The sequence below is a fragment of the Phyllostomus discolor genome, chromosome 5 (genome assembly GCF_004126475.2).
Source record: "Phyllostomus discolor isolate MPI-MPIP mPhyDis1 chromosome 5, mPhyDis1.pri.v3, whole genome shotgun sequence".
Lineage (NCBI taxonomy): Eukaryota > Metazoa > Chordata > Mammalia > Chiroptera > Phyllostomidae > Phyllostomus > Phyllostomus discolor.
Genome location: NC_040907.2, coordinates 64,293,687 through 64,306,586, shown reverse-complemented (window position 1 = coordinate 64,306,586; position 12,900 = coordinate 64,293,687). Strand labels below are relative to the sequence as shown.

The following is a 12,900-nucleotide window of genomic DNA, read 5'->3' as shown; positions in this document are numbered from 1 at the left end:
TAAAACATCACACTCTATGATAATTGTCCTTGATTACCAGAATGCCGTTTTAATACTAGTAATGATCTTGTTAAAAGTGTGGTTTCCCGGCAGCAACTATCCTTCATATGAAGGTGAATTCCACTGTGATGGCTCCCGGTGTGTCTGCTCTGTGTGGGTGGAGGGGTGTTATGTGAGATTTTTTTTACTTTTCTATGTTTTCCAAGTTATCAGTGATTTTAAAGAAAGAATCACTTTCATCAGATACAAAATGCTTTTAAAGGGGAACGGATTCATATTAGAAGATCGGAAAACTGGGCTTGGATCCTCCCAAATAACCGTGATTAAAAGGCTTCCTCTTTCTCTGCTGGCTGTCTCTGGACAGTAGCTCATGGGCACGAGCTGCCTGACTCCAACGGGCACTGAGTTTGGACCCTGTTGTAGATGTGTGAGCTAAAGCTGTCTTTGCATGAAGGTCGTTCTTTCTTTCTTTTTTTTTAAGAGCAATTTTTAAGAGTTTTCATAGGGCACTGACCATCACAGTGTTTTTAAAGAATTTAATTTAATTTTTGAGAGAGAAAGAGAAATATTGATGTGAGAAAGAAACACCCATTGATTACCTTCCAAAGGCACCCCAGCTAGGGACCAAACTCACAACCCAGACATGTGCCCTGACCAGGAATTGAACTAGAAACCTTTCAGGCTGCAGGATGATGCCCAACCAACTGAGCCACACCAACCAGGTAAGCATCACAGTGGTGATAATGACTCTGTAGGCTCTTCTTTTCTCTTAATTACTGGATCAAGCTGCCTGGTATCTTTTATAGGGACACTAATCTCATCAGACCAGGAACCCACACTCATAATGTAATTATCTCCCAAAGACGCCGTCTCCAGGTTCCTTCATATTGGGGCTTTAACATATGAAATTTGTGGAGACACAAATATTCAGTCTGTAACACCACTTGAATGGCTTTCCATTTCTTGAAGTCTACCATTTCTACACTGAATGGACATTTCTGGCCTTGCATATACTATGTCCCACTTTTTTATATGTGTCATAATAATGGGTGTACCAAAACTTAAAATAACTGGTTTTGTATAGTAACAAGTATCTAGTATTCTTTTCTGGATTACTTGAAATAGTTAATAAATGAGTGCTTATCTGAAGTTCCCTTTTTATATATAGTTGAATAATCAGGAGATGATTTTAATCAGGAGAGAAGCTATCAGGAAGTTTTGGGTTTGTTTTTCCCTTGAGGTGGTTCCCATGCTATTCCAAAATGTTAGGTAACATGTGGCTCCTTACCCTGTGCCTTAGAGAAAATCCTTCAGTAAAAGAATACAAAAAGCTAAAGATGTGTTTACTTACTTATCTCTTTCAGTGTAATTATGGTTTTTCTCAATAGTTTCTTGCTTATAGGTACAAGTAATGGCCATTGGCTTTGTTTACATGAAAGAACCTTGAGTTTCCATTAGGAAATGAAAGAAAGCATTATTTAGCATTATTTCTGAATGCTAAAAATGCTTTCATTTCTGTTTTCTTGATAGTGAGAGGTTGATGGGGATCTGAAAAGTCTTTTTGCTTCTTTAATTTTGTGAGTTTAGGTTTAAATCCACTTGGTAATGGATAGAGAAAAAACAACTTTAAGTAAGAAACCACTGGTATTAATTAACCTGGCTCAGTTGACTGGGTGTCGTCCCCCAAAGCTAAAGGTTGTTGGTTCCGTACTCGGTCAGGGCACATGCCCGGGTTGCAGGGTGCTTTCTGGTTAGGGTGTGTACAAGAGGCAAATGATCAATGTTTTTCTCACACACATGGATATTTCTCTCACTCTCTTTTTCCTTCCCTTCCCCTCTCTCTAAGAATAAATAAATAAAATCTTTAAAAAGAAAAGATGCCACTGGTATTTATTTTTTGCATATATAGAGTTCAAATGGAAAGCTCTAGTGAAAAACTAGGCTGTGGTACATGAAGGCATTTTTGACAGGACTGCCAAGTGAAACAGCTTTCAAGCTGTTTTCATTTGGCTCTCTAACCCTCTCTTAGAGATTCCCTTAAAATTTTTTCTTTTTGATGAATATTAGCTGGGAGTAGCTAAAGATAAAAGGTCAGAAAAATAGTGCTCTATTAAAGAAATATCGATACAATTTGCTTACCATAAAAATTCCCCATTTGTTAAAGTGTAAAAGTCAGTGATTTCTGGAATATCTCCAAGGGTATGCAACCATCACCCCAATCTAATTCTAGAAAATTCTCATCACCAAACCAAAATAAAGCAAAACCCTCTAGCAATCACTTCTCATTCTCCCCTTAACTTAGCCCCTGGTAACCACCAATCTATTTTCTGTTTCTATGGATTTGCTTGTTCTGGATAATTCATATAAGTGGAATTATACACTGTGTGGCCTTTTGTATCTTGCTTCTTTCACTTAGCATAGTTTTCACAGTTCATCTAAATTGTCTGTTACTTCTTTTAACCCTTTAATGAATATCCCATGAAACAATAGCAAACTGATATTACCATGGAGGAAATAGAAACATATTAATTTGCTCTTAGGCATGAAAATCACAAATGTCAACACATTTGTGTGGAGTACCTACACATGCCAGAACTATTTACAAGGTGGGGTTATGGCAGTTAAGGGTGACAATGGTGTTCCATAAACAAATAAACAGATATCTAATATACTACTAAATAGTAATAGGCACAATGAAGAAACATAAATCAACATCAATGGAAGTGTCAGGGGTATTGTTTTAGATAGAGTGGTCAGGGAAAGGGTCTCGGAGGAGGTAACATTTGAAGTGAGTGAGACCTGATTAATGGAGGAAGTCATGCAGAAATCATTCCAGGCAGAAGGAATAATAGCAAATGCAAGCATTATGGGGCAGGAGTGCACTTGGTTTATTGGGGCAACAAGGAGGCCAGTGTGGCTGGAGGGCAATGAGAGGAGGGAGGAGACAAGAGAGGCAGAGGAGGCAGAGAGGGGGCCTCAGGTAGGCACTGGGCCACTCGTCTATGACAAAGAGGCTTGGGGAGGAGGTGGAGTATCAGAGAACAAACAATGCAGGCTAGTAGATTTGGTAGTGGAAAGATGAGGAAGTTTTCTTTTGAGGGTTTTATCTTAAAAGTTTAACAAAAAGAAAGGTCCTAATTGAGGAAGAGGATGAGTGCCCTTGAAATTTAGTGGAGTTGTTGAGCAGCACTGAGGGACCACTTAAAGTTTGTGATGTGTTTTTCCGTACTCATGTTAAGCTGTCTGAGTGACTATGCAAAGTATATCAAAAGTTAGCTCTAATTGGAGTTCAGGTTTTGCCAAGTGAGTAGGACCATGGGAAAGCGGGACAAGAGAGTTGAAATTGTATGCAGGGAAGTGATTATACAAGGGCCGTGCAGTGTAAACTGGGAAAGCATGGAAGAAAGGACAGAGGGAGTGATACACTGGAAGGAAAGCGGGATCAATGTATTGTGGGAAGCTGGGTGCTGGAGGGAGTGAGCTATAAAATAGGAACTGGTGTTCAGACAGTTTGCAGTGATCGGTTATGGCAAACTCTAACGCATGGCTCTGGGATTGGGTGGCTGATGTGGGTGGAGGAAAAGAGTTCAGGGAAACAACAGGCCAGGGTATTTATTGGAAGGATCCTTTTTGTGAACAATGAAATCATGAAAAGTGATGACAAGAAAATCGGCAGGGAGAAAGAGATAGAGAGGCAGGTGCTAGAATGAAGGAAGGGGAAGTTGGTAGATGACTACAAAAAGCAGAGGCAGCAGGTGATAAAGTTTAATGCCATGTGTTTCAACATTGAGCTGTGAATTTTTAGGAGGAAGAAATAAGGATTTGGAATTAGCAAGGGTGAACAAGAGCTCTCCATGATATGTGGTTTTTGTGCATGTGACTTTTCCAGTTAGGATTTGAACTACTTCTATCTGATTTCAAATCATTTCCATTATACCACCTCAGATTTGGATTGGAATCATAATTCTTGGACCTAGATTTCAGTTTCTCTTGCTATCCCTGCAGAGTTAACCAGTGACTGCTCTCAAAGTCGTGTTGCTTTAAACAGCTGTCAGGATCTATTTTAAAAGTCTGATTCCTGTTAAAATAAAAAATATATATTATAGAAAATGTCAAACATGCACAGACAGAGAGACACTGCTAAAACAAACCCCCATGTACTCATCACCCAGTTCCAACAATCGTCAACTCAAAGCTCATTTCCTTTTTCTACATCCTGTCTCTTTTCTCAATTATTTTGAAACAAATCTCTGACTATCCCATGTCATTTTATCAATATTTCAGTATTTACCTCTAAAGGATACAGAACTATTTTTAAAATTACAACTAAAGTTATAATTCCTCAGTTTCATCAAGTACCTAGTCAGTGCTTAAATCTCCCTGATTGGGTAATAATTAGCTTTAAACAGCTGTTTCTTTAAATTACACTTTTCAAGTAAAGTCCATACATTGTAATTTTTAATACGTTAAAGAAGCTGGATTCTCTGACCTGTTTTCTACCATAGTCTGGATTTCATTATTCCATTTCCAATGGTGTTATTTTACATGCTCCTCTGTTCTCTGAAATTTTTGGAAATTGGTAATCAGATGTTGACACTAATCAGACTCAGGTTCATTTTTTGGTAAGAACGCCTCGCAGGTGGTGATGTGTGTTTGATCAGAGGCCACTAACATCAGCCTGTGTCTTTCTCTGTGGATGTTAGTAGCCACTGGTAGCTCTTGCCTAGATCCATTATTTCATTAAGGTGCCAATTAGTGATGTTCTATCACTTTTTTATTAAGATTGATAATTTTTGAAAGATAGTAACTTCCCTTTATCAGCCACAGGTTACTCTGAGGTACCAGTCATCTAGGAAAGACAGGCTATACCATCTGTTTACTTTTGAAAGAGGCTTACCTCAGGGCTCCTGTGGTTCTAAGGATGCATATATTTTACCTTTAAGCCAGGTATATAGTAGTAGCTTGTCCTGCTTTTAAAGTTAGACTACATTTACTCGATGCACATTGTGGCTTAAATATGAATAGATTTACTGTTAAATAGGAATATATAATAGGATTTAGTTTGTAATACCCTTAAAGAGGACAGCCCTGAGAAGCATTCAAATGTTCAACAGGTTTCCAATGTTAGGCTGCATTTCACAAAAGTTCATAAAATATTAAACTCTTTTCTGATAGGTAACCAACTAAATAGCTTATAAAAATGAAGGCTTAAGTCAGTGCAAGTGCTATTACAGCAAGTGTCAATTCTCTTTTTCTATTCAAGGAAACGTGCCAGGAATGTAATGGATGTGGAATCAGATAGACGGGGTTCGAATGCCCCCTCACTATTAGGGTGACCTTGAGCAAGTTACTCTGAGTATCTTAAATATATAATAAGAGAATCTGAAATATCAGTGAATATTCTAAACATACATTTCTGAAAAGTTGGAAAATACATATGCATTTAGCAAAAGCCTCTTTTAAAAATCACTTTAACATGGATGTGAGACTTCCGGCAAGATGGAGGAATAGGTGGATGCACCGTACCTCCTCGTACAACCAAGATTAGAAAACCAATAATTTACAACAATAATTTACTATCAGAATAACACCCAGATCCGGCAGAGGATTTATCTGAATGGAAGTCGGGCAGCCAAGAAGTTGAAGTAGGCGCGTTCATCCGGACTGGTAGGAGAAGACGAGCCGGGCGGGCGCGGGGCTGGCTCGGGTCGGCGGCGCACGGAGGTCGGGGGAAAGTTTGGCGCGAAATTGGCACAAAAGCAATCCGGGGGCGCAAGAACGCAGCGGTGATCCCTGAGTACACAAGCTGCGGCTGGCAGACCCAGAGGGGTAGTGATTGTGGACCAGGGCAGAACTCGGGCCCAGAAACCCAGACAAGGGTCTGAGTCCAGGGGAATGGAACTACCGCCATTGTTTTCTCCCCTCCCGCTCCCGCCCCACCCCCACCCCCACATATAACGTCACATTCTAGCGACTGGGGTGCCCAGCCCCGGTGAGCACCTAAGGCTCCGCCCCCCACCGTAACAAGAGCAACCAGACGGGGGGGGGGGGGGAAGGAGAGATAGGGGGAAAAAAAAATATGTTTTCAACGGAGCAGATCAGTCCCCCAGGACTCATCCTTTTGAGCGACCAAGAATTAGCCAATCTATCAGATGCGCAGTTCAAAACACTGGTGATCAGAAAGCTCACGGAACTGATTGATTTTGGACGAAATTTAGATGAAAGAATGCAGATTACCATAAAACAGATGCAGGAAGACACTCGGAGGAGAACCAATAGTGAAAGGAAGGAATATGAGTCTCAAAACAATATAGTGGACCAGAAGGAAGATAGAATCAACCAAGCAGGAAAGCATGATGAAATAAGAATTCAAAAAATTGAGGAAAAGATTAAGAGCATCCAAGACACCTTTAAACGTTCCAATATCCGAATCATAGGGGTACCAGAATCGGAAGGGGAAAAGCAACAGATTGAGCATGTAGTTGAACAAATAATAAAGGAGAACTTCCCCAATCTGGCAAAGGGAACAGTCTTCCAAGAAATCCAAAAAGCTCAGAGAGCCCCAAAGAAGTTGGACCCAAGAAGAAACACACCAAGACACATCATAATTACATTAGCCAAGGTAAAAACGAAGGAGAGAATCCTAGAAGCAGCAAGAGGTAAGGGGACAGTCACCTACAAAGGAGTTCCCATCAGACTGTCAGCTGATTTCTCCAAAGAGACCTTACAGGCAAGAAGGGGCTGGAAAGAAATATTCCAAGTCATGAAAGACAAGGACCTACATCCCAGATTGCTCTATCCAGCAAAGCTCTCATTTAGAATGGAAGGGCAGATAAAGTGCTTCTCAGATAAGGTCAAGTTAAAGGAGTTCATCATCACGAAGCCCTTATTTTATGAAATGCTAAAGGGACTTATCTAAGAAAAGAAGATAAAGAAAAGACATGTATAGTAAAAGGTCAGCAAACTCACAAATATTAACAACCACACCTAAAGCAAAACCAAAAGAAACTAAACAATTAGAACAGGAACAGAACCACAGAAATGGAGGGCACCTGGAGGGTTAGCAGCAGGGGGGTGGGAGGAGGAGAGAGGGAGAAAAGGTATAGAGAATAAGTAGCATAGAATGTAGGTTGAAAATAGGGGGAGGGCAAGAATAGTACGGGAAATGTAGAAACTAAAGAACTCATAAGTATGACACATGGACATGAACTAAAGGGGGGGAACGTGGGTGGGAGAGGGGGTACAGGGTGGAGGGGAGAGAAGGGGGGAAATGGGACAACTGTAATAGCATAATCAATAAAATATATTAAAAAAATCACTTTAGAGTGTGATAAAGTAAAAAATGTTGCCAGTTGTCAGAAACTGTTAATTATGAAGATATGAGTAGCAAACACTGCTGTATTGAGCACATGCCATCTTTCATCCTAAGGGCAGTGGTAGCGTAGTCCGTTTTAGGCTGAGCACTTTCTTAATACTGATGGAACTGCATGGCAGACCAGGCAGGTCCACTATACCAGAGGATCCCTAAAAGGCAGTTTAGAGAGAGAACAGGGCATTTTCCAGAGTTAAACTTGTCTTCAGTTCCACTACAAGTATATATGGAAGACTGAGCAGCAGTGAGACAGAAATGCGCTCTAATTGCCTAGAAAATAACCGTAACATACCTAGACATTTTCCTTCTATTACTTTTAAACTGAGTTCTCTGCCTCAACCTGCCCTCCCTCCCCCGCCCCCCTCTTCCAGATTGTCAGTCCTGCCCCGTGTCTAGTTTGGCTCTCTGCTGTATTGGAGCCCTATTATCCCACAGCTGTTTCATCTTTTGTGACAGTGCTGACACATAGCTGTTAATTCGTGGGGCATCCAAATGAGTTCCAAGTTGGTGAGAAACAAGTACAAACACTGGAAAATGGGTTCCCCCACCTGCTTCAATCTTCATAAGGATCTGTTGATTAGACATATATGAAAATTGAGCTAACAAAAAGGAAGAGTAATGCACATAAAGTGGGATTTGCATTTTTAAGGTTATTAAGTAGTTTCTCATTGTTGTGGCTGCCTTAACTTCTGTTTTGACCAAAATACTTGTTAAAACTTGTGAATTTATGTGACAGAACATTCTCAGCTTTAGTGTCATTAAATTCAGTTTTTCTGTGCAACATCAGACTAGTTTTAAGTAATGCTTAGAACAATGCATAATATTTTTATTGGCTGTGTTCTTTAACTCCCAATTCAGGAAGTCGACAAGTTGTATTAAGAATATTTTTCTATTCATACATTATATAGTTATATATCAATAAAACTTGTGCTAGTCTTAATAACTATGTTAACCACAAGAATAAAAAGGGCTTGCAACCAGGAGTTGGAATGGAAATAATTTCTGAGCTAGAGATCCAATTGTGTTTATAGACACCATTTTTGGCAGCTTTACTATCAGTCCTTTCCTGTGGGAATATTTCACTGGGACATAATTTTATGCCTTCACTATTCATTAAATAGCTTTGGTTCCATGGAATAAAAAATACTGTGGAACTAAAAATAGTAATGTATGCAAATTACAATGGAACATTTCATGGTATTTTCCTAGATCAGAATTAAGATAATTTAACAAACTGTGTTCCTCTCCATCACCAAAAGAATTTTAAAACAACACTGCTGTAGTATGGTCCAGTGGAGAGTTAGTCATCAGACTGGAAATTAAAGCCATTTAGTTCCTTCAAATTAAAGTTGACATTGATTTAAAAATATTTATTTATCATGTCCATTATATAAGACATTACATTTAAAAGGGAGAACAGTTTTCAGGAACATATATAAAGGACACAGGGACAAAATCAAAGGGGGGTGTGATCATGGTTGGGAGATGGTGATGGCTGGGGTGGGGGGAAGTGGAAGGGGGAAGGCAGAGACAACTGAACTTGAACAATAAAAAAATGTGAAAAAATACATTTATACTGTGCAAACAATACAAAAGTCTATTTTAATCTCTGCCCTTCAGGAGTTTATGAATTTTGTTCTACAGGAGAGAGTATGTTTTGAATAATACAAGACAAAGCAATACATATACTATGTGCAGGTACAAATAAAGTACTGTTGGAGTTTGGAAGAATGGGAGATTATGTCCATTTGGGAAATCAGAGATGACTTTATAAATAAGGTGGTTGGTTAGAATCTTTTAAAAAATATTTTATTTATTTCTTTTTAGAGAGAGGGGAAAGGAGGGAGAAAGAGGAAGAAACATGGCTGCCTCTGACACCCCTTCCAGGGACATGCCTTGACTGGGAATCAAATTGGTGATCCCTGGTTCCCAGGCTGGCACTCAGTCCACTGTGCCACACCAGCCAGCACTAAGTGGAATCTTAAAGGATGGGTAAGATTTCTGAAAATGGAGATGCAGGTAAAAACATTCCGAGGCAGAGATCAGGTACTAACAAAGTTAGTATAGATCAAAGCACATTTAGAAATTGGAAACTTTGAATGGTTGGGGAGGAAAAATCTTACATAGCAAAAATACAGATGGAAATGTAAGTTAGAGCTAAATTCTCTTATTCAGTTATGTGAGCTTTTATTCAACAAATATTTCTTGAGTACTTACTATGTGCAAGTATTGTACTAAAAGTACATTCATGAGTTATGCAGACAAAGGCCCTAATATGTAAACACTGAAAAATGTTGCTGAAATTAGGGGTGATGCAACACACTGATTCCATCAGAACATACTTCAGTTTACAACTGTTACATAGAACATGTTTTTGAGAAAGTTGGTATTTCCAAATGGCATTGTTTCTCAATTTCAATCTAATTGTTCCTCAACCCAGCTTTAATAAAAATGAAGTGTTATCTGGGTGATGGAGGGGACACTACATTTGCGGCTCCATTTTACAAGTTTTGGTCGATGTCAGAATTAATGTTGTTTTAGCATTAACTGATTGGGAAAAAAAAAAGACTTGAAAGAGAGACACCGAAGGTGATTTTCTTATTTTTAACATACAAGGATTTATCCTGATTGAAAAGGAATCGATGCAAATGTCCTTTAGGTAGCTAGCTCTCTGTGCAAATAAAACGATTTGGAAAGTTTCTAGAACACATGGCAACGAGTTACACCTGTCCTCATACTTTGTCAGTCACAGCAATCTTTGTTTTTTCTCGAGCTAGGGCTTGCTTGTGCAATGGTGACAGTGGGAAGGGTGGTGAAAATGATGGGTGGCAGCCAGGAAGGCACTTTCCCTTTCAGTCTTCCTAACCAAAACTTTCCAGCCTCCAGCCCAGACAGATTCTCCTCGTTTCTTCCTGCCTCCCCACTACACTGCCACGCTCCGCCAGCTCGCCCTCCCTCCTTCAGTGTACTTTAGCTCACCTTCACCCAACCCCCCCGTCCTGCCCTCCTCCTGGCCCCGTGCCCCGTAACTACCCGGGCTCGCGGCCCGCACGCCCCGTCGCGGGCCCAGACCCTGGGGCATGCGCTCTGCGCGCCACCGCCCTCCCCCCCCCCCCCCCCCCCCAGCGGCAGAGTTATGCCAAGTATGTGAGGAGCCCGCGAGGGCCCGCGCTGGCCATGGGGAACCGCGGCAGCCTCCGCGAACGCCGCTTTCTGCCAGAGCGGGGCTCGGACCTCCCCCCGCCGCGGGAGCGAGCCTGGCTCTTGAAGCCGAGGGGATGGCGGACCCTCTGAGGAAAACGCTGTCCAGGCTCCGGGGAAGGCGAGGGCCCCGCGCCACTGGGGGATTGGGACTCCGGGCGGCCGCTGCAGCTACTGTAGCGGCCTCCTCCGCTGCCCAAGGAAACGCCGGGGGTGTTTCGGACGGCCCCCCACGCGAGCACGCCGGCGGAGCCCCACAGAGCTCGGAGCCGCCTGCGCCGTCGCTACAGGCGTGGGGTCCGAAGACGCGGGTCCCGGGACCGCGCCCGGAGCAGTCGGGGGCGCTCGGGCCTCGGCCGCGCGGCGGAACGGAGGCCGCCCCTCGGAGCCGCGGCCTCACTCGTGCTCCTCTGCACGCCACGCCGGGTTCCGAGGGCAGCGGAGAGGACGCAGACGAGGACGCCGCAGACTACTACGAGAACCTGCCCAGTGGCTCACAGTCCACGCTGGAGCCTGAGGGGGTGGAGGCGGAGCGGTGGCCCCCGCCTCCCCCGGCGGCGGGCTCCTCCCCGCGGGCGGAGGGCGGCCGCCTGGAGACAGGCAGGCTGCAGACCCAGTTGCGAGAAGCCTATTATCTGCTGATCCAGGCTATGCACGACCTTCCCCCAGACTCGGGCTCGCGGCGGGGCTGGGCGGATCGCGGCTGCCCGGCGGGAGCCCGGGCTCCGGGCCAGCCGTCTTCCGGCTGCGGCGCTGCGGGCCGCCGAGCTCGCCCTAGAGACTGGGAGCGGGGAGGTGGGGGCCGCTCTTGGCAGCAGGTGTCCCCGCCCTGGTCGCCTCCGAGGGAGTCGTGGGGAGGCCGCCCACGGACTCCTCGGATGCGTCTGTCCTGCAGCAGAAGCCTCGAGAGCCTCCGAGTAGGCGCCAAGTCCACTCCCTTCCAGCGGTGGCCGAGCGACAGCTGGCTCAGGTGCGGCGCGCGGGAGGACCTAGACGAGCCTCCGCCACGTGGAGGCGGGATGGACGGCTGGAGCGGAGGCAGCTCCCGGGTTGCCGAGCCCTCCGGCCTCCTGAGTCCACGCTCCAAGGACCCCGTCCGTACCCTGGAGGGCACTTTCGGGGATCCTGCGGGGTCCCCTGTGATACGCAGCAAAGGAGACGGCCAGGAGGGGCTCCCCTTCCTCAAGCCGCCTGCGGTGACAGTCAAGAAGCTGCAGAAGTGGATGTACAAAGGACGCCTGCTGTCCCTGGGAATGAAGGGTCGCGCCGGTGGGACACCCCCGAAAGTCACGGGAGCGCAGGGCACCTCTCCAAATCTGGCCGCTTTGAAAATGTGTGAAAGCCAAGTCCTCTCGGTGCCTCCAGATGAAAGAATTACGCTGACAGGTAGAATAGTTTGCAATAAAAATGCTAACACTTCGAGCCTTAATGTTAACTAACTGGGCTTCTGGGTTTAGAGGGATTTTGCAGACTGGTACGTGCCCGTGCCAAACAAAGTAAGTGTCATGTAAATGGCAGCTTAATGCGATTTCGAGGTTACTTAGTATAATGCATCCACTCGTTTTGCTTCCCCCCCCCACCCTGCCCAAGACAGTGGCATGAGGAACTTGGGTTTGTTGTTGTTATTTCTTTATAACCAGTCAGTGTGCCTACTTCTTAAGTACAACAGTGAGTAAAGGTTAAGTTCACCACACGCTTTTAGTAAGTTTGGAGTTGGGCGGTGCTGCCTTGATTTTTATTCTTTGTAGCTCTAGGCAAATCCGTAGACTTGTGGAGTTTGTACATTTGAATTTGATCCAAGGTAGGCTTTACAGACTTCATAAACTGTCATTTTACTCATTATACCTCCCCCCTCCCAGGCGTGTGTGCACACAGACAGACACATACACCAAAAACCAAAACCTTAGCAAACCAAGAAAAAATTGCCATAGTAAAATTTATTTTTAATCAGGTAGGATTTCACGTACTTCTCTCCATTTTTCCCTCCCTTCCTAACAAAGTTAAATAAATTTTTTTATTGTGGAAAAACAATGGCACAAATATTTTAATCAAAAGAAAAATGCTGTTTACATACTTAAGAAACTGTAGACATAAAGGCATTTGTAAACTTAAGTATACTCGTCCTTATAATAGGATTTTGATACCTATTTTGTATGTGTGTGATTTTTAATTTCTACTGTAGGGTTAGGTTATCAGTTCTAGAAATCTAGGAATCAGGAATCTAGAAATCTAGGAATCTAGAAATCAGTTCTTTTATGTTGTAAGTAGTAAAAATTCTCTTCTGAAAGAACTATAAAACCTTCAGATTGAGCCAAAAACAACACAAC

The 12,900-nt window shown here is 43.4% G+C and overlaps 1 protein-coding gene across 2 annotated transcripts in view; it reads left to right on the top strand.

The window, feature by feature from the left end:
* The first annotated feature begins 10,500 nt into the window (after positions 1-10,500).
* Positions 10,501-12,900, top strand: part of SYDE2 (synapse defective Rho GTPase homolog 2) — a 48,780-nt gene continuing 46,380 nt past the window's right edge. The window contains exon 1 of one of the 2 annotated variants that reach the window (XM_036026365.1): positions 10,501-11,959. In XM_036026365.1, the coding sequence (XP_035882258.1) occupies positions 10,651-11,959 (1,309 nt within the window). In that variant the 5' untranslated portion in view covers positions 10,501-10,650. The remainder of the gene's footprint in view (positions 11,960-12,900) is intronic. The other variant, XM_028511917.2, reaches the window with a different exon arrangement.